This window comes from Lagenorhynchus albirostris, chromosome 1, assembly GCF_949774975.1.
Source record: "Lagenorhynchus albirostris chromosome 1, mLagAlb1.1, whole genome shotgun sequence".
Taxonomy (NCBI): Eukaryota; Metazoa; Chordata; class Mammalia; order Artiodactyla; family Delphinidae; genus Lagenorhynchus; species Lagenorhynchus albirostris.
In genome coordinates, this window is record NC_083095.1 from 92,866,111 (window position 1) to 92,891,112 (window position 25,002).

Genomic DNA, 25,002 nt, shown 5'->3' on the forward strand with positions numbered 1-25,002 from the left:
GGCCCACGTTAGCTTACATGCAATCTATAAAGAAAAGAGATGGTAGGAGAAAGAGTCATTTTGTCAGTCTTAAGGCGCTCTATATTCAAACCTTAAAACGACCTGTTAGAAAATAGACTGAAACCATGACGTCATGTTTAGACAAATACAATTTTGACTTTGATATGAGCATTGGGCTTGAAACCTGGAGATCTGGCTTCAGGCCCAAGGTCTGCCTCTGATATCTCATATGCCCACAGTTGAGCTATCTGACCTCTAGCCACTTGATTAGTCAGTTACAGACCCAGGCGAGAACCCAGGTCTTCAAATTCCTAGTGCTCTGTCTACTGCACCAAAAGGTTTACACATAGTTAGCCACAGGCTGCCTCTAGGTTGGGAAAAAGGCATAGCGCTAGAGCACCAGTTAGGGTAAAAGAGTACTCTGCCAACAGTAGAGAAAGGGAGAAAGTACATGAAATTTTGATGTCAAGCCCAAGTTTCATCCCTTATTAACTGTGTGACCTATAAGATACTCAACCCCTGAAGCGGTATCTTTATTAGAATCTAGGGGAATGATACCAATGAATCACACTGGTTGATACCATTATGAAAACTCAGGCAGCTGTACCAGGCTGTACTGGAAGGTCTCCAATATTAGTGAGTACTCTAAAATTTTACAATTTATGATAGAAACTAAACTTACTAAAACATTTTGCCGGGGTGACTAGAAATTGAGAATTAGGAACAAGGTGCATTTTGTTTGGCCTGCATAATGTCTAAAAAGAATCCGTATGAATTTATGGACAACGTGTTGTTCACCTTCACCAAAGCCCCAAACATTCCATAATGCCTTGTACAGCCCAGATCACACAACTAATATTTCCTGCCTGGCCCTGGAGCCATTTGCATTTATGAACCCTGCTCATTCAAACAATAACTTTCCATCAAGTAGGTGTGCAAAAAATGCAATATGTATTTTGCTGATTAAAGAGGAAATGTCAGTTCCTAGGTATGTCACTAGGATACTACTCAGAAGCAGTAGAGTCACTTCATGGTTTAATTAATTTTCCTAACAATAAAACATGTGCTCAATGCAACAAAAATGAAACAAGTAATGGGTTTGCTTGTCAGCCCAAGCAAAATTACATCCTCAGTCTGCTTTTCTTTGGGCAGAAGACATATGTATTGAAGAAATGTAATCAATGCAGTAATCTTTGGAGAAAGCATAACAGGGTTTAATTGTAGATTTCTGGGCATGCCCTGAATACTAAGGCAGCTATGGCAGCAAAGTTAACCCAGGACTCAATGTGTCTAAAACATTTTCATGACATTAAATTTGAAACAAGCTGTATGCATGCATGATATGCATGAAACTTACATATCAATGTTTATGAAATAATTGAAACATATCTGACAGGTTTAAATATGAGCATTTAGGTCATTTCCTCCCAAGAGTTACTATCACTTAGATCCTCTTCTTCTGATACTTCTTTTTAATGTTTTTGCATGAAAAAGCAAAACTCTAACCCACTGAACTCAAAGGTGTAACACAAGAAAATTGAGTGGTGTAAATTTATCATTTCAATATTTCATCCCCAAAGCCATGGGTTTAGATATAAGTGGCCAAGATTAGGATTATAGAGAGCAGCACCTCCAGTAATAACTTTTCTTGGATGCTCTTTTTTCCCCATAACATAAAGCAACTGTATACTATAAATGTATTGATTCTTCTCATACAGAATTTTCTATCATTCATTGCCTCTCTGTTGTAGAGTCTCAGAATGGGGTAATCTCCAAATCTGAATTGAAATAAACATTATTTGCCAGCAAGTTAAACAAGGTGGCCTCAAGAGTCCTGAAAGAATTAGTCTAGATGGAAAATCTTTACTTTTTTCCCTCCTCACTAAAAAAAATGGAGATAATCTTTTGGCTTTTTTCCTAATTGTAAAAGTATTGTATGGACACTATTACAACTTCAGATAACACAAAGAGCCATAAAGAAGAAAGCAAACATGATCCATAATTGTATCACCAAGAGAGAACAACTGTATGTATATGTTCTCAAGAACTTGATGTGGAGGTAGGTAGGTAGATATGGATATAGATGTATAGTGTTTTATACGTATACATACATAGATACATATATACTTTTTTAAAAAAATGGATAATGTTATGCATGAAATTTCATCAACTCATTTTTCACTTAAATATATCGTGGACATCTTCCAATGTCAAAAAACACATAATCACTTTTAAGACTGGATAGTATCTCACTCCATCTATATATCATAGTACTTAACAAAATCCCTGTGGCTGGGTATTTGAGCAATTTCTAATTTTCTATTATCATAATCGATGCCACAATATGTATGTATGTATACAAACACACACACGTACACACACACATACATTTGTCCATTTATTTTTCTTAAGGACAATTCCTAGAAGTAAGAATCATTGGGTCAAAACTGTGCACATACCTAATTTTGAAATATATTGCTAGTTCACCGTCTAGAAAGTTTCTACCAACTTACACTCCCAACAACAGTATATAGGAATTCATATTTCTCCACATTCCTTCCATGTAATGACAGTTATGTCACCTACTTAGTCAACCACATGTGGCTGGATAAAATCTTGAGAAATTAACTTCGGTTCCCCACCCCTTGCAATTACCACGGCCACCACAGGTGACCCTCTCTGTTTACTCAGAAACATACCTTGCCTCGGGGGATCTGACAGGGCCAAATACAGAGAAAACAAAAGAGTCAAGATTTTGTTTTCTGAGTACCAAAATGGACTCCTGAAACTCATAGCAGCATTGTCATCCTGAATTCCAGCAATCTGGAATTCCACTCATTGGGCTTTTTGAGAGGGAAGAGAAAAGTTTCTTCAAGTGTCAAAAAACTAATCCTTAAAGGAATCAGGGCATAAACTGTTGCCCTAAGCAACAGACTAGAAAAAAATGACTCCTTTTCTCCATTTCCCATCCAGCCTAGAGGAGAGGGACTTTGAAGAGGAGGTTAGATGCTCGTGAATCACTAGAAGAAGCCTGGGTGCTGACCCACACCCTGGACTGGGAGTGGATAATGGAATTCTCAGATAAGTTTTCGGGAATCTGAGTATGGACGCGTTGCCACTGAAGCATGGTGACATGGAGGGTAGTAGAAGAAAGAGAGGTAACCATGTGAGAGCACGTCTCAGACACAGAGAGGTAAGGAAGAGCCCCTAAACTTCCATGTTTCCTCAGGAGGATGCGGAAGTCAGCCAACAGGGACAGCCAGCAACCCAGAGACCAGAGACCAGACAGGGACACAGAAATGGGAAGTGCCAGAGGCCACAGGATAGACGCTGAGGATCAGTGACAGGTAAGGCAATTGCACATCCTAGACGTGAACTAAATTTACCCAGAGTGCCTAACTTAATTGTTCTGTCACCAGGCAGAAAAGGGGTTCAAGTTCAGTTTTAGAAAATTTAATGAGTTTCTCTTCTTGCACAGCTCAGTGTATTCCAGGCTGTGAAGTCAGACAAGCTAGAAGTGACAGAGCCTCCTTCTGCATCTCTTCACATCAAGTCGAATTCCAAGTCCTATCCATTCTACCTCCGAAACAGCTATCAATTTCATTCCACTTTTTCCTTGCCCGTTCTTACCACCTCGCTGCCTTAGTTCAACCCTCATCATCCCTAAACTTGAGTATTGTATTCCAACAGCTTCCTCATCCATCTACCCATCCCATTCATTTTCTGTCAAACATACTCCATCTATCCTGCCACTACAGTGTTATTTCTAAAGTACAAAATTGGATTTGTCTTTTTTCTGCTTAGAAGTCCTCTCCATCCATCCAGTACCTTCAGGATAAAGTATATTCACTTTGGCTTATCACTCAATCTATCACCACTTCATCTCTGAAAAATTATCCCCGCCCATAACTCTGTAGTACACTCCAGCTACAACTTGACAGGTTGCTCCTGGAACATAACATATCTTTCACATCTGTATGCCTTTGTGTGTGCTGTCCCATCAACCTGCAATATTGTTATTCAATGTAATCAACAGAGGAAGAGGATCCATAAAATTTGCAATGGGAGTCAGCATGTTATTTTCAGTATCTTAAGAAGGTTAATGAAAAGTGTAGAATTTTCTATGATAAGAACGTAGAGACTCCCTAAGTTTTTAAAGTTTTATCTTCCTTTCAGCTACCTTACATCAACCTGGTGTAAAAAACTGCTATATCACACTGGTTAGAAGCTGTGACTGAAGATTATGTGTGTCTTTGCCAAATAAAAATTAGGAAATCTAATTAACTGTGACTGATATAATTTTATTATTATTATTGATATGATTTTAATAATAGACTCCATAGGGTCTATTGGGGAAATATTTTTAAAAATTAGTCCTTTTTGGTGGAAAGATTGAGAACAATGGCTGAAGAAAGAGGGCGAGAGGAAGGGAGGGAGTGGAAAGAGAGGAGGGAAGGCAAGAAGGATGCTCACTGAATAGCCATAAAGCTTTATGTTCTTACATTAATCCCCCAAATAAAATAATTTACAAGGTAGGTATTTGTGTGTTTTTCCATTTTACAAATGAGGAAACCAAACAAAGAGTGGTTGAATAGCATCTCAAAAGTCACTTAGCCAGCCAGGAGCATGAAGACAAGATTCCAACTTGGCTCCAGTTAACACAGAGCCTGTACTCTTCCTCTTACACCTGCTCTCTCTCCCTGAAATCCATTCTGCTCTAGTTGCTAACCTGGTGTCTGACCTCAAGTGAAGCAGCCATGTGCCTCAACGACTGCACTTTTTATATTAGCTATTTAAGGAGAGTAAGAATACACCCAAGGTGTGTTTAGAGAGACACGTGACACGTGAGTGGGTGCACAGGCTCCGGGGCCACGCTGCCTAGATTCAACCCCAGCTGAACCACTGACTGGCTGTGAAACTTTGGGCACATTACTTACCCTACGTGTGTCTCAACTTCCTAATCTGTAAAACAAGGTTAATGATAACACCTTCCACTGGGTTGCTTTGAGAATGAAACAAGAGAATGCATGTCTACTGCTTACCATAGGGTCCCAGGCACTATCTCAAAGCATTTAGCAATAGGCTCGTTAGAATCTTGATCTGTTTACATCTATCCTCCTTCAGCAAGAGTTAAATTCCCCCCAAAACAAAAAGCCATTTAAAGAAAAAGATTTTCTTGAGGTAAAAATTTTAATTACTATTAATTATTAAATAAATTGTTAATATTTTCCCAATAGACCCTATGGACTCTCTTGTTAAACTTATAGAAATAATAATAATAAAATTATGTCAGTAATCATGAGATTTCCCAACTCATATGCAGTCTCCAGTCATAGCTTCTAACCAGCATGATACAGCCATTTTCTACAGTGAGTAAGGCAATGTAAAATGGTTGGGAGATTTCATCTATAAGTATCAAGTGGGGTGCTGACAGTTAAGGCTTCCTTTCTTTTCAAAGTTCAGGAACAAAAGTTAAACGATGGAGGCACGTGAAGGAAGCCCATCGTGCCCCACTGCTGTGCTGAGGTGGCTGTGTTAGCCCCTCAAGACTGTAGCAAAAGCGGCAAAGCAGTTGGCCTCTAAGCCATTTGGCCAGACCCAGAGTGGGCTGAGTTTAGAGAAGCTCCTACCAGCGCCAGCAAGCAAAAATTGTTATAAGGCAGCACTTTTTGAAGTTCTGGGGAAATAATTAGGCAGACTTTTAAAATGTTCTTCTTCAAAGGGGATTTTCCTCTTTCTCAACTATCAGATTTTCCTTTCCCCTCCCCCTCCCTCTGTTCCTTTCCTCCTTCCTCTAGCACTTACCTGAGTTCTTCTCTGACCTCCACAGCTGTGTTCCCTGCTATGATGAACACGTCATGCATGTCATCAGTCAGCATGTTGCAGGCATAGCCAATATTGATGGCAGTTTCTGATACATAATAAAGTCGACTTCAGTTAGAACATTACTTAATAACATAAGTACCTTTTCATAAAAGTTTTGAGGCCCTTGCTCTATTTCCTTATAGCCTACAGGCCTCCTTAACTTCAAAGAGAGCATGATCGGTGACGAAATACAAGAAGCCCAGGGAGAAATTCAAAGATTTGTTAAATCCATGGAGAAATAGCAACATCTGTGAACCCTCAGCATTCTCATCTAGTTTTTTAAAAAACTTTTTGATTCCCAAAATGAGTACTCATGAAAATATCCCAAGATCTTGTGATTAGTAAAATGTATACATTTAAAAAATTTTACCAGAAGTCTCAAATACTGCCTTTAGAGAGCTGAAATACTAAACTTAGCTATTATTCAATCTGATATAATAGACAAATTGAAAAATAATCTCACAAAAAGTTCAGTTGAACAGCAAAAATGATCTTACAAAATTTTTTAGTTCTTCCACATGCAACATTGCCATATTTCCATTAAGCGAATAGAAATTTGGAATTTGGCTATCACCTCAAAAAAAAGCAGGACTGCTGCTACTAGATAACTAGAGTATTACATGATATTGACTAGACCTTCCTCTAATTTTGTAGAAATGGAGCCTAGGATAGTTAAGTACCCCCTTTCATCTGCAGTATAATCATCTGATTCTAATTTTACTGAGTCGTTAGACTTCAGCGAATTCTACAGAATCATTAGGTTTGTCCTAAGTCAAGGAAGACAATTGATAAAACCTCACAATGTCCTTTGTAGAAACCACAGAAATGAAAGCTAAACAGTAAACTTGTGGATATTCATAACTAATTGAACAGCTGTACCTACTGATCAACATCAAACTCTAGGAAGTCTAATAACACAACACAGAGCTCGACTCTCTATGGTTTATCTTTTGTAATCAGTGATTTGAGTAAACATATAGAGAACTGACTTATCATATCTGCAAATACTCCAATGTTCTAAAAAAGTTAGATAGAATCTTAAAAACATGTGTGCCACTTAACTGAATATTTCTGGTCCACTGATGGCCCAGCAGAAAATCATTTTTGTTTTAACCACTGCTAGCAATAGATCCAAAATGTATTGATCCCCTTTTCTTTCTTAGGAAACACAGTATTCTGAACATAATGACTCTTTCTCTGATGACTTGGCATATTGTCATGCCTGAAAGTGGGTCAGCTCTCCTTGTACAACTGCATGGGCAGTCCTGGAATCAGCCAGGTTGCACTGGTACAGCTGTGGTAGTTGTTAAAATACCAAAATATTTCCATACCAGCTGATAAACAGCTGCTTCCTTGAGACTCTCCAAAGCCTACCCCTCCTCTAAGATTCCCAAACCTTCCTACCATGAAGAAACTAAAGAAGTAATGCTGAGGTCTCCAATGTCCTGCTTCAGAGCTGTGCCACTCCCTCTCCTAACCAGGAGCAGTGCACATACAAACCAATAGTTCAACATTTTTAATACCATTGTTGCCTACGGGTATAACTATTATTTTTAAGAGGCAATTGAGCTGAAACTCAACTGGCCGCAGGGTATACTATAGAAGATATTTTGTTAGTTTGATAGTAAATTCTTGCAATATATGAGCTTTGCTTTTTGTATTTTGTATTTCAACTCTTTCCTATGCGGAGGACCGGGCAAATGTCTCCTTAATTAAGCTTTCTGGTTAATTAAAATTTTACCACAGAAATTATTGCCCCCTTGTCAAAACATCATCATCTATTTTCAAATTACCTTGTTTGTCTCCTGTTAGGACCCAGATCTTAATATTGGCTAGTGATAAGCTTGTAACCGTTTCAATAACACCCTCTTGTAACTTATCTTCTACAGCAGTTGCACCTAGTAGCTTCATTAAAAAAGAATACCTCACGTTAATGCATGCAAAAAATACCCATAACATCCACAGCTTTCAATCACAGAGTTTAGAGGTCAAGGGACATGAATTGAAGATGGAGCGTATGATGCACTGATATAACAAGCATCCTATTATGTACAGAGGTGGGCTGGGAAGGACCCTAGAAGGAGGTTCCCTAATCAAGGCAACTGATGGGCATTCCAATTAGGGCAGAGATCCTGGGAGTTAGAATTTACATGAGGGATCTGATATGCTCAGATAACATATTAGGATAATATGATAATATGGACTTCTAAGGACTTAAGAATCCCCCAGTTATATTAACATGGAAGGGTACAAAGGAGAGCCCTCATCTCAGAGTCAGGATCACAAAAAAACTAGAGCCATTCTCTTAAATTAACAAACCATCAGATGCCATAAACTAAAAAGTGAAGGTTCTTGTGCAACATTTCATCCAAAGATGAGCAAGGTGTGCTCCCTAATGCCTCACAATAGCTAAGCATTCTGGCCACTAGGGCCTCAGGGAAGAGTGGTTTCTAGAATATATCACACTCTGGACAGTACAGATATCATCAGAATCTCATGGGTCTAGGATGGTTTACAGCCACAGCCCCACTCTTCATGGCAAGTTTCCCTGCTCTAAAAAGGTGGGTTATAAAGCATGGAGGAAAAAAAAAAAACACACATAACATCAAACAAAACATGACATACCAGAGGCTGACAAAGAATAGGGAGTCTACTACCTTCTACTCTTGGGGGACTTCCAATTGCACAAGCTACTGTTAATAGAAATAATCCTCTGGCCACATGTGGCAAGCTCAAAGTCAACATATAAAGCATGATTCATTGTTTGAAAGAGTAACATCTGCTGTGTGCAAGATGATTTAGCCAATGGATTATTCCCATGCTAGATCTCTAAACACATATTATCCCTTCTGTAAACACACACCATCATGCTTCTAAACTCATACCATCAAATCCCTTTCGATTTCTTCATACAGCCCTGCTATCCGTTCATCCCTCTCATCTACGGCAGCGTTTGCATCTTCAAGCATCTTGTGCCACTCTTTGAAGTACTTGTCATCCAGATCTCTGTATGCGATGGCCAAGGTTCGAAGGCCTTCTCCTGCAAACTCCTGCCAGGGCAGACGGAGACTTAGGAACCATCCCAAAGCAATAATCACAGCAATAAAACAACAATGACAATAATAGGTAAGAAGTTTTGCACTCAAATTTATTTTATCTCAAGAGCACTACTTACTCATCCTGACCCCCAACTTTCTAATCCCCTTGGAAAGGGGAGATGATATTTTTATTTTGTGTCTTTTTTGGTTGAAACATTCAAGGGACCTAGCATTCCCCCTTAAGACTGCTGAAATGCCCTCTGAAGGGTCCTAGTTGAGAGGTGATCAATGGTGCCCATGACTTGAGATAACAATTTGAAGCAACATATTCGTTTCTAACCTATCCCCTGCCTGAAGGAAGCACTGCTGGCAATGTGAGGGACCCAGCCTGTTTCAAGGCCTATGGCCCTTGGCTTTTAGGGGAGAAGAAAGAACCCTCAGAGGAGCCATAGCTCTCAAATCAAAGGTAGGAGGCTCTCTCAAGGGGCTGCAGCATGACATCTCACCAAAATCTTGTCACCTTCTTCCTAATAATGCAGCCACATCTAAAATTAACTCTGTCCTACTTGAGTTTATGTTTGAAATTTTCCATAATAAAATACATTTATTCAATAATAGATGAATAAATAGATGTCAGGTGATAGAAATTTAAGGATATAAATTAAAGTTATAATAATAACTCTAGGGGAAAAGTGAGAGAGAAAGGCAGAAAAGTTTAATATAAATGTTCGCTTCTGGGAAGTAGTACTAGAAATGGAGGCTGACTTTTACTTTTCATCCTGGAACTTCTGTAAATCTTTTTTTGCTATATTAAAGCCTAATTTTAATAATAAAACTGTTTGAAAGTTTAAAGAGACAGTCAAGTCCAGTTAGTTTTTTAAAAAATCATTATTTTTCTAGGAACTATTTTCTATGGAGTTAGTATTTAATAATAGGTCAAATTTATCAGAGGATCATATTCTTCATTTAGTGGCTCAGGAAGCCAACAATCTTAAATTATACCTCTCGTGCTTTATGCTTCTAACATGAAAATAAATAAATAAAAATAGGAGGCTGGTAGTTGCTAAGTGTTTCACACAGCTGCAATAGCTAGAAACATATGTTGAATGCTTGGGGAAATGCTAAAAACCTCCCACTTTGCCTAGGCCCCTGGTGGTCATTTTATGGGCTTCCACACTGTAAGCGTTTTCATAACCATTTCTGCTCCTTTGGGCACTGCCACAGAGCATGTCTTCTCTGTTGTGTTCTGGCTTATGAGACAGACACAGGTTTGCAATCAAGCATATATTAAACCATGACACACCCTAATTAGGTAAATGGAAAGAAAAGTCAGTGCATACTGCGGTGATGTGGTTTAGCCCAGAGAGACCATGAGAAAAATTATCCAAATTTATCTCGTAGGCAGTTGGTAGCACTTTGGATATTGCAATCACATTGTACAAGCCCTCCTCCAAGACCACCACTGGGTCCCCTACTGATCTGAAAATCTAGTTACTGCCTTTTATAAGGATCTTTTGTCCTCTTAATTTGCACAAACACTTCTTTGACTTTAACTTTTTTTTTTTAACATCTTTATTGGAGTATAATTGCTTTACAATGGTGTGTTAGTTTCTGCTGTATAACAAAGCGAATCAGCTATATGTATACATATATCCCCATATCTCCTCCCTCTTGCATCTCCCTTGCAACTCCACTGGGCATTACAGTGCCTTTCTCTTTGTTCTGCACAGCAGTGAATCAACTCTAAGATGACACTACAAAAGGGGCCAGATGATTTAAGTTATTTAATTAGTGCACGAAACACAAGTTGAATTCTAAATGAACACTTGAACAAGGTCGTTTCCTATCATTAAACAATTCAAAAATCAATAATTAAATATAAATTTAAAACCGCAGAATTTAGAAGTCAAAATGAATAAAGTGAATGAAGCGAAAGCAAGTCAAATTGATACTACCTGGAAAATAAATCTTTTGCATAGAAATATAAAAAGATCAAATTTGGCTTCCCATACTTTAGCATGAAAATCCAGGGCCTTGGTGTTTGAGCAATGGCAAAATCAAATACTTATGATTCCAATGTTGTTTCCATAAAAAAAAAAAAATTAAAAGACCATGCTAGCCTTCTGGAAAAGATTAAAAGAAAATCAAGAATGCTCTATTGGAAAGACAAAAACAATAGCTATGTTTGTAACCAATATTACCAGACCATCATTCTTTAAACTTAAAGTCAGCCAGAGTTTTTTTATTTGTTTGTTTGTTTGTTTAAAGATTCAGGGAATGTTTTATATTAAATATACGGCTTGGCAAAGAAAATGAATCCTCAATAGTTGTTTTCTTTCTTTTTTTGGAAGTTTAAAAAAATTTTTAATCTTTTTTTAACATCTTTATTGGAGTATAATTGCTTTACAAAGTTGTGTTAGTTTCTGCTGTATAACAAAGTGAATCAGCTATACGTATGCATATATCCCCACATCCCCTCCCTCTTGCATCTCCCTCCCACCCTCCCCATCCCACTCCTCAATAGTTTTTTAAAGGAGAGAAACCAAGGAGGAAATAAGAGTTTTGAGCAATTGCCCTTACATTTCATATTGGGTTAAACAGAACCTCAAACAGATAGAGAGAGCCTTGAATCTCAGATTTAAATCAAATAATGTTCATATTAATTCACAGACCCTTACTCTTTTGCAAAAAAAAAAAAAGGTGTGCCAAAGACCATCCCTGCTCCCTTTACAAAGCTTTTGGAAAGAAACTATGCATAGTCTTAGGATATATGCATTTGGTAACTTCAACCTAGGGAACACTAGTGACTCATCATGACTTATGACCCGAATAAAAGAACCCTTAGAGGAGAAAGTTGGCTACAAAGATTATTTCCCCCTCACCATATAAACACGACCCTGAACTATTCCCTGGAGGTAACCATAAGAGATTCCATTAGTACCAGACACATCAGAACCCAAGGGAAAGCAACCCTCCTGTTCCTCTTCCCTAAACCAGTCCAGTCACCCAGGTGAAACAGTCCCCAGCTGTAGGGAAGTTAGAGCAGGTTACCCTTGGGGTCTTGAGTCTTCTGGCCGGAGTTCAGGAGCCCACACTCAGTGGCTACTTCTCAGCTGCTGTGTGTTAATCCACCTGCGGTGAGACCGACCAGACTCTCAGCAGGGTAGGGGGTAAGTCCACGTGCCAACTTCTAAACATTCACTGGCACAGTTTCCTGTGGAACCGTTCTTCACATGCTTTCTATTTCAGAAGTCAGATCATTTAACTGATATTTTAAAAATAAGACCTAACCATAGGAAGCAGCCAAAGGGCCACCGTGCTAACCTTATGACAGAGGCACTTACACTGAGATGGTCTGACGTCAAGGTCAGGAGGTCTTCGTTGGATGGATGAAGTCTTTCAAACAGAATAGTGTCTGCTCCTTTGGAATAAAGCTTTATCTGTCCTTCTGGGTTTCGAACTGAAAGAAAAGTTGGGAAAGTAGATTATATTCGGTGAAATCCATCAAAACTTGACTGTCCCTGGGCTCCAGCCAGGCAAGTTGGAAATGGGCATGTTTTAGCCACTAGTAAAGTATTCAGTGCCTTTGGTTAAAAGGTCATTACCCAAGTCACTTGGCTGTACTCCTGTTTTATTAACTTAGAAATATTCTATCTACAGGAAAAAGTGTTTTCATTCTGATGTGTACAGCCTTGTTATTTTCCTTGACTACTATTTCTGAAGGGCTGATACATTTAAATTAAGCCTTTTTTATTGAGCAGAACTGAGAGCTTTTTTTTGCCTGTCTCCTAATGTGAAATTCAAGACTGACTGTAGGAATCAGCTATCAGTGTCATGCCAAATGATCTCCATATGGAACCCTAGCCATTCAAAGCCATGGTTTATGCATTAGTTCGCAGTCCTTGCTGACATATTTCTTCACCCCCTTTACTCCTTGGAAAAGCCCTTTCATTCTTGGGTCACAATCCTGGCTACAAGCACACTTCACAGGGAGCTTTCAAAATTAAAGTTTCTATCTTCTTCCCACAGGAAGTCTGTATTAGTAGGGCTGTGTTTTTAACCTGCCCCCCAGGTTTGGGAATGACAGCCTTGACTAGGCTCCAATCCCTCATCTCCAATCCTTGTGCCCACCCCTGGCTGTTGCACATATTGCTGTCAGACAAATCTTTCTTTAAGCTAATCTTTCCTTAAGCCTACCTTTGCAGGCTTGGTCTTACAGCTTGGCAGACACCAGACACCTAATTATTTATTGAATGAATGAATGACATAGTAATGTATTTCTCCCCTACTATTTCTGAAGGGCTGATACAATCTAGGACAACTGTCTGTGTCACAACTTCATGGTCTGAACACTGACCCTCACAAGCTTCATTGAGTCAAAGATTATTACATGCTTTCCACTCAATTATACCTTTTCTCTAAAAATAGAATGCCTCAAAACACATGAACATAAATATTGACTAGTATTAGTTTAAGAGGATACAAAGTTTAGAGCTTGATTTAAAAGAATATAAATACCATAGTACAATAAATTACTTTTCCCTCTAATCTTTTCTTTAATTGAAGTATAGTTGACATACAACATTATGTGTTACAGGTGTACAAAACAGTGATTCACAATTTTTAAAGGATATACTCCATTTATAGTTATTATACAATATTGGCTATATTCCCTGTGCTGTACAATATATGCTTGTAGCTTATTTTATACATAATAGTTTGTGTCTCTTAATCCCCACCCTTAAATTTCCCCTCCCCCCTTTCCTCTCCCCACTGGTAACCACTAGTTTATTCTCTATATCTGTGAGTCTGCTTCTTTTTTGTTATATTCACTAGTTTGTTGTATTTTTAAGATTCCACATATGAGTGATATCATATAGTATTTGTTTTTCTCTGTCTGACTTATTTCACTTAGCATAATACCTTCTAAGTGCATCCATGTGGTTGCAAATGGCAAAATTTAATTCTTTTTTATGGCTGAGCAGTATTCCATTGTATATACCACAAGATATATACCACATCTTCTTTATCCATTCATTTGTTGAGGGACACTTAGGTTGCTTCCTCTAATCTTTTGTTTTTTTAACATCTTTACTAGAGTATAATTGCTTTACAATGGTGTGTTAGTTTCTGCTTTATAACAAAGTGAATCAGCTATACATATACATATATCCCCATATCCCCTCCCTCTCGCGTCTCCCTCCCACGCTCCCTATCCCACCCCTCTAGGTGGTCACAAAGCACCGACTGATCTCCCTGTGCTATGTGGCTGCTTCCCACTAGCTATCTATTTTACATTTGGTAGTGTATATATGTCCATGCCACTCTCTCACTTCTTCCCAGCTTACCCTTCCCACTCCCAGTGTCCTCAAGTCCATAGTTCATTCTCTACGTCTGTGTCTTTATTCCTGTCCTGCCCCTAGGTTCTTCAGAACCATTTTTTTATTTTTAGATTCCATATATATGTGTTAGCATATGGTATTTGTTTTTCTCTTTCTCACTTACTTCACTCTATATAACAGACTCTAAGTCCATCTACCTCATTACAAATAACTCAATTTTGGGTTTTTTTATGGCTGAGTAATATTCCATTGTATATATGTGCCACATCTTCTTTATCCATTCATCTGTTGATGGACACTTAGGTTGCTTCCATGTCCTGGCTATTGCAAATAGAGTTGCAATGAATATTGTGGTACATGACTCTTTGAATTATGATTTTCTCACTTCCTCTAATCTTTAATGACCCTTAGTCAACACTTAATCTAATCCAATTTCCTCCTAGCTTGAATAGATGTAATACACCCTGGAAAATGTTTTTTATTGGGATTTGTCTAGGGCTTGTCTTCTCTTCTAAGACCCGTGGTCAACTTTTATAATTTCCAGAACATTTAATCCTAGAAAAGTCTGTCTCTTTCTCTTCTTATACAACAATCCAATTTAATAATTTCCCCCATATTTTCTCCCTCCCATTACCAGAGCTATAAAGGCAAAGTGTATATATCCCACATTTGCCAGTATGACTTCTCTATGACTGTTTATTTCTTATAGTCCAAGGTAGGATATTGGTTCTCAAACTTTTCGGTCTCAGACCCCTTTACACTCTTAAAACTTCATGAGGACTCCATATAGGTTCTATCTATCAATATTTACCTCATTAGAAATTCAAACTGATAAATTTTATTGTATCAATAGTCTTAAGACATTAATTATATTGCCAAAAGAGTAATTATTATAATAACAATAAACCTATTATATATTTACATAAATAACAATTCTATGAAAAATAACTATATTTTCCAAAACAAAAACACTTAGTTTGGGGAGGGGCATTGTTTCATATGGTTACAGATATCTTTATTTTATTTTTTTTGGCCATGCCACATGGCATGTGGGATCTTAGTTCCCAGACCAGGGATTGAACCCACACCCCCTGCTTTAGAAGTGTGGAGTCTTAACCACTGGACCACCAGGTAAGTCCCTTACAGATCTCTTTAATGTCTAGCTTAATAGAAGACAGTTGGATTCTCATATCTGCTTTTGCATTCAATCTGTTGTATTATCACATGTCATGTGGCTTTTGTAAACCTCCACAATATATTCATGAGAAAAAAAATTGAAAGACAAATAATATTAGTATTGTTATGAAAATATTTTTGTCCTTGGGCAGCCTCTGAAAAACTATCAAGTTTTCCTAGGGTTCCCCAGACCACTCATTGAGAACCACGGGTCTAGGGAAATCACAGACCAATCTTGATTTGTGCAAATCCCTCACCATCTCTTTGTCTCAGTTTCTACTTGTGAAAAGGAGATGTTTAAACCACCTAACTTCTAAGGTCTTTCTAGATCTACAATTTTCTGATTTAATAAAGATTTTCCATATCTGCTGCCTTCTCTTAACCCAGCATTAGCCCCTTTAAATTTTGAGTTTATGTAAACCCAATTTCATGGAATCCTGTTTAATTTTACTCACTAAACATTTCCTTTGGCAGCTCAGCAAGTTTTATATCCCTTTTCATTCAAGGCTTATAGTCACTTCTGCTAGGAAATCTCTAGGCTCATAAAATCTCAGTCATTTCAGAAGTTAGCTTTTAAAAATAAATTAAAAATAACATAGCAGTTTTAAATGTTCAAGATAACATGTGGGCAGAGCCTGGACAAAGATCATACATTTTTAGTTATAGAATCTGCTTCCATTGCCTGTCTTTTAAATACTGGTGTTCTTCAGAGATTTACCCAGGACTGACTTTTCCTCCCATCCATCACACTCTCATTGGGCAGTCACATTCTTTTTATGGATTCAGTTTTCATCGACAGGATGATTGCTCTCAAATGTGTATCTCCTGCCTAAATCCATTTCCAGTGCTCCCTGCCTGTACATCCAACTACCAACTGGACATCTCCTCTTAGATGTGCCCAAGCACATCAAACTCAAACTGGACACGTTATCTATCACCAATGACTCGTTACTCCTCCTATGTCTCCAGTCCTAATAACCAGCTTCAGGACTTCCCTAGTGGTCCAGTGGTTAAGACTCCACCTTCCAATACAGGGGGTGCGAGTTTGATCCCTGGTCAGGGAGCTAAGATCCCACATGCCTCATGGCCATAAAAAAAACTAAAACATAAAACAGAAGTAACATTGAAACAATTTCAATAAAGACTTTAAAAATAGTCCACATTAAAAAAAAAAAAGTCTTGACATGGGACGCTGAGGCCGCTGCTGCTGCCGCCAGGAGGCCTGTGTGCGAGCACAGGTCACTAGCCACACGCCCTTCCGGGGAGCCTGTGCAGCCCGCCACTGCCAGGGTCCCGGGATCCAGGGACGGCTCCCCCGGGAGAGCGCTCGGCGCGCCTCAGGCTGCAGCGTCACGCCGGCCTCTGCCGCTGCAGGCCCGCCCCGCACTCCGTGACCCTCCCTACCCCCCGGCCTGGGTGAGCCAGAGCCTCCGAATCAGCGGCTCCTTTAACCCCGTCCTGTCTGAGCAAAGAACAGACGCCCTCCGGCGACCTACACGCACAGGCGGGGCCAAATCCAAAGCTGAGCCCCTGGGAACTGTCAGAACAAAGAAGAGAAAGGGAAATCTCTCCCAGCAGCCTCAGAAGCAGCGGATTAAAGCTCCACAATCAACTTGATATACCCTGCATCTGTGGAATACCTGAATAGACAACGAATCATCCCAAATTAAGGAGCCCTGTGGATGAAAGGCTCTTGGTGCTGCAGCCAGGAGTCAGTGCTGTGCCTCTGAGGTGGGAGAGCCAACTTCAGGACACTGGTCCACAAGAGGCCTCCCAGCTGCACGTAATATCAAACAGCAAAAATCTCCGAGAGATCTCCATCTCAACACCAGCACCCAGCTTCACTCAACGACCAGCAAGCTACAGTGCTGGACATCCTATGCCAAACAACTAGCAAGACAGGAACACAACCCCACCCATTAGCAGAGAGGCTGCCCAAAATCATAGTAAGTCTACAGACACCCCAAAACACACCACCAGACGTGGACCTGCCCACCAGAAAGACAAGATCCAGCCTCATCCACCAGAACACAGGCACTAGTACCCTCCACCAGGAAGCCTACACAACCCACTGAACCAACCTTAGCCACTGGGGACAGACACAAAAAACAACAGGAACTACGAACCTTCAGCCTGCAAAAAAGGAGACCCCAAACACAGTAAGATAAGCAAAATGAAAAGACAGAAAAACACACAGCAGATGAAGGAGCAAGATAAAAACCCACCAGACCTAACAAATGAAGAGGAAATAGGCAGTCTACCTGAAAAAGAATTCAGAATAATGATAGTAAGGTTGATCCGAAATCTTGGAGATAGAATGGACAATAGAATGGACAAATTGCAAGAATCAGTTAACAAGGACCTAGAAGAACTAAAGATGAAACAAGCAATGATGAACAACACAATAAATGAAATTAAAAGTACTCTAGATGGGATCAATAGCAGAATAACTGAGGCAGAAGAACGGATAAGTGACCTGGAAGATAAAATAGTGGAAATAACTACTGCAGAGCAGAAAAAAGAAAAAAGAATGAAAAGAACTGAGGACAGTCTCAGAGACCTCTGGGACAACATTAAACGCACCAACATTCGAATTATAGGGGTTCCAGAAGAAGAAGAGAAAAAGAAAGGGACTGAGAAAATATTTGAAGAGATTATAGTTGAAAACTTCCCTAATATGGGAAAAGAAATAGTTAATCAAGTCCAGGAAGCACAGAGAGTCCCATACAGGATAAATCCAAGGAGAAATACGCCAAGACACATATTAATCAAACTGTCAAAAATTAAATACAAAGAAAACATATTAAAAGCAGCAAGGGAAAAACAACAAATAACACACAAGGGAATCCCCATAAGGTTAAGAGCTGATCTTTCAGCAGAAACTCTGCAAGCCAGAAGGGAGTGGCAGGACATATTGAAAGTGTTGAAGGAGAAAAGCCTGCAACCAAGATTACTTTACCCAGCAAGGATCTCATTCAGATTTGATGGAGAAATTAAAACCTTTACAGACAAGCAAAAGCTGAGAGAGTTCAGCACCACCAAACCAGCTCTACAACAACTGCTAAAGGAACTTCTCTAGGCAAGAAACACAAAAGAAGGAAAGGACCTACAATAATGAACCCAAAACAATTAAGAAAATGGGAATAGGAACACACATATCGATAATTACCTTAAATGTAAATGGACTAAATGCTCCCACCAAAAGACACAGATTGGCTGAATGGATACAAAAACAAGACCCATATATTTGCTGTCTACAAGAGACCCACTTCAGACCTAGAGACACATACAGACTGAAAGTAAGGGGATGGAAAAAGGTATTTCATGCAAATGGAAACCAAAAGAAAGCTGGAGTAGCAATTCTCATATCAGACAAAATAGACTTTAAAACAAAGACTATTAGAAGAGACAAAGAAGGACACTACATAATGATCAAGGGAGCGATCCAAGAGGAAGATATAACAATTGTAAATATTTATGCACCCAACTTAGGTGCACCTCAATACATAAGGCAAATACTGACAACCATAAAAGGGGAAATCGACAGTAACACATTCATAGTACGGGACTTTAACACCCCACTTTCACCAATGGACAGATCATCCAAAATGAAAATAAATAAGGAAACACAAGCTTTAAATGATACATTAAATGAGATGGAGTTAATTGATATTTATAGGACATTCCATCCAAAAACAACAGAATACACATTTTTCTCAAGTGCTCATGGAACATTCTCCAGGATAGATCATATCTTGGGTCACAAATCAAGCCTTGGTAAATTTAAGAAAATTGAAATTGTATCAAGTATCTTTTCTGACCACAACGCCATGAGACTAGATATCAATTACAGGAAAAGATCTGTAAAAAATACAAACACATGGAGGCTAAACAATACACTACTTAATAATGAAGTGACCACTGAAGAAATCAAAGAGGAAATCAAAAAATACCTAGAAACAAACGACAATGGAGACACAACGACCCAAAACCTGTGGGATGCAGCAAAAGCAGTTCTAAGGGGGAAGTTTATAGCAATACAAGCCCACCTTAAGAAGCAGGAAACATCTCGAATAAACAACCTAACCTTGCACCTCAAGCAATTAGAGAAAGAAGAACAAAAAAACCCCAAAGCTAGCAGAAGGAAAGAAATCATAAATATCAGATCAGAAATAAATGAAAAAGAAATGAAGGAAACAATAGCAAAGATCAATAAAACTAAAAGCTGGTTCTTTGAGAAGATAAACAAAATAGATAAACCACTAGCCAGACTCATCAAGAAAAAAAGGGAGAAGACTCAAATCAATAGAATTAGAAATGAAAAAGGAGAGGTAACAACTGACACTGCAGAAATAAAAGAGATCATGAGAGATTACTACAAGCAACTCTATGCCAATAAAATGGACAATCTGGAAGAAATGGACAAATTCTTGGAAATGCACAACCTGCCAAGACTGAATCAGGAAGAAATAGAAAATATGAACAGACCAATCACAAGCACTGAAAGTGAAACTGTGATTAAAAATCTTCCAACAAAGAAAAGCCCAGGACCAGATGGCTTCACAGGCGAATTCTATCAAACATTTAGAGAAGAGCTAACACCTATCCTTCTCAAACTCTTCCAAAATATAGCAGAGGGAGGAACACTCCCAAACTCCTTCTACGAGGCCACCATCACCTTGATACCAAAACCAGACAAGGATGTCACAAAAAAAGGAAACTACAGGCCAATATCACTGATGAACATAGATGCAAAAATCCTCAACAAAATACTAGCAAACAGAATCCAACAGCACATTAAAAGGATCACACACCATGATCAAGTGGGGTTTATTCCAGGAATGCAAGGATTCTTCAATATACGCAAATCTATCAATGTGATAAACCATATTAACAAACTGAAGGAGAAAAACCATATGATCATCTCAATAGATGCAGAGAAAGCTTTTGACAAAATTCAACACCCATTTATGATAAAAACCCTCCAGAAAGTAGGCATAGAGGGAACTTTCCTCAACATAATAAAGGCCATATATGACAAGCCCACAGCAAACATCATCCTCAATGGTGAAAAACTGAAAGCATTTCCACTAAGATCAGGAACAAGACAAGGTTGCCCACTCTCACCACTCTTATTCAACATAGTTTTGGAAGTTTTAGCCACAGCAATCAGAGAAGAAAAGGAAATAAAAGGAATCCAAATCGGAAAAGAAGAAGTAAAGCTGTCACTGTTTGCAGATGACATGATCCTATACATAGAGAACCCTAAAGATGCTACCAGAAAACTACTAGAGCTAATCAATGAATTTGGTAAAGTGGCAGGATACAAAATTAATGCACAGAAATCTCTGGCATTCCTATATACTAATGATGAAAAATCTGAAAGTGAAATCAAGAAAACACTCCCATTTACCATTGCAACAAAAAGAATAAAATATCTAGGAATAAACCTACCTAAGGAGACAAAAGATCTGTATGCAGAAAATTATAAGACACTGATGAAAGAAATTAAAGATGATACAAATAGATGGAGAGATATACCATGTTCTTGGATTGGAAGAATCAACATTGTGAAAATGACTCTACTACCGAAAGCAATCTATAGATTCAATGCAATCCCTATCAGACTACCACTGGCATTTTTCACAGAACTAGAACAAAAAATTTTGCAATTTGTATGGAAACACAAAAGACCCCGAATAGCCAAAGCAATTTTGAGAACGAAAGAAGGAACTGGAGGAATCAGGCTCCCAGACTTCAGACTATACTACAAAGCTACAGTTATCAAGACGGTATGGTACTGGCACAAAAACAGAAAGATAGATCAATGGAACAGGATAGAAAGCCCAGAGATAAACCCACGCACATATGGTCACCTTATCTTTGACAAAGGAGGCAGAAATGTACAGTGGAGAAAGGACAGCCTATTCAATAAGTGGTGCTGGGAAAACTGGACAGCTACATGTAAGGGTATGAAATTAGATCACTCCCTAACACCATACACAAAAATAAGCTCAAAATGGATTAAAGACCTAAATGTAAGGCCAGAAACTATCAAACTCTTAGAGGAAAACATAGGCAGAACACTCTATGACATAAATCACAGCAAGGTCCTTTTTGACCCACCTCCTAGAGAAATGGAAATAAAAACAAGAGTAAACAAATGGGACCTAATGAAACTTAAAAGCTTTTGCGCAGCAAAGGAAACCATAAAGAAGACCAATAGACAACCCTCAGAATGGGAGAAAATATTTGCAAATGAAGCAACTGACAAAGGATTGATCTCCAAAATTTATAAGCAGCTCATGCAGCTTAATAACAAGAAAACAAACAACCCAATCCAAAAATGGGCAGAAGACCTAAATAGACATTTCTCCAAAGAAGATATACAGAGTGCCAACAAACACATGAAAGAATGCTCAACATCACTAATCATGAGAGAAATGCAAATCAAAACTACAATGAGATATCATCTCACACCAGTCAGAATGGCCATCATCAAAAAATCTAGAAACAATAAATGCTGGAGAGGGTGTGGAGAAAAGGGTACCCTCTTACACTGTTGGTGGGAATGTAAATTGATACAGCCACTGTGGAGAACAGTATGGAGGTTCCTTAAAAAGCTACAAATAGAACTACCATATGACCCAGCAATCCCACTACTGGGCATATACCCTGAGAAAACCATAATTCAAAAAGAGTTATGTACCAAAATGTTCATTGCAGCTCTATTTACAATAGCCCAGAGATGGAAACAACCTAAGTGTCCATCATCGGATGAATGGATAAAGAAGATGTGGCACATATATACAATGGAATATTACTCAGCCATAAAAAGAGACGAAATTGAGCTATTTGTAATGAGGTGGATAGACCTAGAGTCTGTCATACAGAGTGAAGTAAGTCAGAAAGAGAGAGACAAATACCGTATGCTAACACATATATATGGAATTTAAAAAAAAATGTCATGAAAAACCTAGGGGTGAAACAGGAATAAAGACACAGACTTACTAGAGAATGGACTTGAGGCTATGGGGAGGGGGAAGGGTAAACGGTGACAAAGCGATAAAGAGGCATGGACATATATACACTACCAAAAGTAAGGTAGTTAGCTAGTGGGAAGCAGCCGCATAGCACAGAGAGATCAGCTCGGTGCTTTGTGACCGCCTGGAGGGGTGGGATAGGCAGGGTGGGAGGGAGGGAGACGCAAGCGGGAAGAGATACGGGAATATATGTATATATATAACTGATTCACTTTGTTGTGAAGCTGAAACTAACATACCATTGTAAAGCAATTATACTCCAATAAAGATGTTAAAAAAAAAAAGTCTTAAAAAAAATAATAATCAGCTTCAGCATTCACTTAGTCTCCCAAATCAGGTATCTGGCCATCACTCAAAGCTCCTCCCCCTTCACCCCCCATACATCCAATCGAAGCCAAGAACTTCTCTCTGACACCTTCTCTCTTGCCTAGATTATCACATTAACCTTAATGGTTTTACTCGTTCCCTCCAAACTCTTCTGCAATACAGCCAGAGTCATCTTCACACTACTGCTTAGAATCCCGCAATAGCTTTCTTCTGCCCTAAGATCAAGTTTGGACTCTTAAACATGTCATAAACAGGGATCATCAGGCCCCTTTTTAGCCTATTTCCTATCCTGCTTCACCATTTTCTCCTGGATGCAACCACAAAATACATTTTTCAATTTCACATTCTCCTTTAGCTTCAAGTTCCTGGAACACAGTAGGTACTTAATAAATATTTGCTTGATTGAGTTGAATTATAATTATGCAAAATTCGTTGAAAGCAGCAGATATGCCTTTGTGATACAAAGGAAAGAAAAAAGTCAGAAATGGTTCCAGGTTTATGCTGTATGGGTATATATAATAGCAACACTCTGAAGGGTGATGAATAATTCCACTTTGTTATATCTTAGTTGGGTGGCTGTTCATACATCCACATAGAGAAATGCCTGTCACATGTCAGTGTGATTTGTACTTTGATAATCCTTAAAAGGTTTAGAGTTAAGAAACCTTTATCTAAAGATCTTGTAAGGGCTTTACAAGGAGCTATTGTAATCTATTCTTTAATAATTATCTGCCACTTGCCCCTATTAATAACTATCTTTGAATTTTATCTCTGTATTTTTATTTACATAATTAGTAGTAATAATCCTTCCAAAACTACATACTGAGATTTACATGCTTATCAATAGAGTATATTATATACCTTCTGACAAAATTCTTTATAGAAATCTATTTTTATTTAGATACCTCTGGATTAAATCAGGGTTATTGCCCCAGAATGAAAGTACCACTGGTACTTAAACTACACATTCATGATTCAATGAATGACTGTCAAAAAAAGGAAACCTCGAAGAAGGAGGAGAAGACCTAAGAGGGGGAGGAGGAGAAAGAGCTGCAGCAGCAACAAATGTCTGAGCCTCCAGGTTGGGATGTTGCCCAACCAAGCCCCATGACAATCATGAGGCTAACATTGTTTTTCACCTTGTTATCAAACAGAGACTTGTCTATCCTCGTGAAGTCTGTCTTTCAAATTCCTCCTGATTAAAAAACAAACAGAAATGAAATAAAGCCCGAAGCCTCCATGCATTCTGTGGTGGAACATTACCTTTCTTCATATGGGATCCATTAAGGCAAACATCCGATATTTGTGGTTAGGCCGTGATTTCCCCATACCCTGTAATGGTGACCAACACTGGGGAAAAGCTGAAAGTTTCCCTGTGTAGCAATCTTAGGTTTCGTCAACACCCTCAGAGCAAAGAGAAACCAGTTCTGGGCCAACCCAACATCAATAACACTTCCCCTGAAGCTGTAAATAGAAGATAGTTCCTGCTGATACAACATTAAGCCAACACCCAGAGCAGCATGTGTGCTCATCAGTAACGCTGATAGTGACTGCCTACAGCCTGTTGTCAAAAAAAACTAAAAATAAACATCCTCAGATGATGTTTGGTTCCTGCTGAGAGCAATCTCCCAGAGCTAGTTTCTAGTAGTTAGAGACCAAAAGCCCTGCTATTACATATACACACTGTTTTTCAGAGTAAAAATTGATTTAATATGATGATCAGGATATTCATAAGTTACATGAGTATGAGTTTTCCAAGAAGAGGAGAGGAGAAAAGGAGAGGTCTAGGCGTACATGCAAACGGTGTGAAAGTGCACAATGCATGCCAGGAATGGTGAGGTCTAGTGAGGCTGGAGCACGTAGTTTCAGGAAGTGGAAGAAAAGCAGCTTGAGGTCAGATTGCAAACAATCTTGAATGTCATGCTAAGGACATCCTTTAAGTTCTAGGAAACCAGCCATATTTTTTAATCTGGTGATGGCAAAATCAGGCCAATGTTTTAAAAAGAATATCCTGGTGTCAGCATAGAGGATTCTTTTAAGGGGAAACAGGTTTAAAGATATTGCAATAATGTAAGAAAGCAGTGATGAGAGGCTTAACTAAAGCAGTGGCACTGGGAATTAAGTGAAAAGGACAGTAGGCTTTTATGATAAAAACGGGTTTTTGAGGCTATTTTTAGAAAGATTACTCTGTTGCCTTGAGGAGGAGAGACT

The 25,002-nt window shown here is 38.8% G+C and overlaps 1 protein-coding gene across 1 annotated transcript in view; it reads right to left on the minus strand.

Moving 5' to 3' along the window:
* The window catches only part of ATP8B4 (ATPase phospholipid transporting 8B4 (putative)), a 198,039-nt gene that overhangs the window by 56,221 nt on the left and 116,816 nt on the right, over positions 1 to 25,002 (minus strand). Inside the window, exons 15-18 of the mRNA XM_060164306.1 lie at positions 12,248 to 12,363; positions 8,751 to 8,915; positions 7,659 to 7,770; positions 5,806 to 5,911 (exon numbers count right to left, since the gene is read on the minus strand). Of these exons, the coding sequence (XP_060020289.1) occupies positions 5,806 to 5,911; positions 7,659 to 7,770; positions 8,751 to 8,915; positions 12,248 to 12,363 (499 nt within the window). The remainder of the gene's footprint in view (positions 1 to 5,805; positions 5,912 to 7,658; positions 7,771 to 8,750; positions 8,916 to 12,247; positions 12,364 to 25,002) is intronic.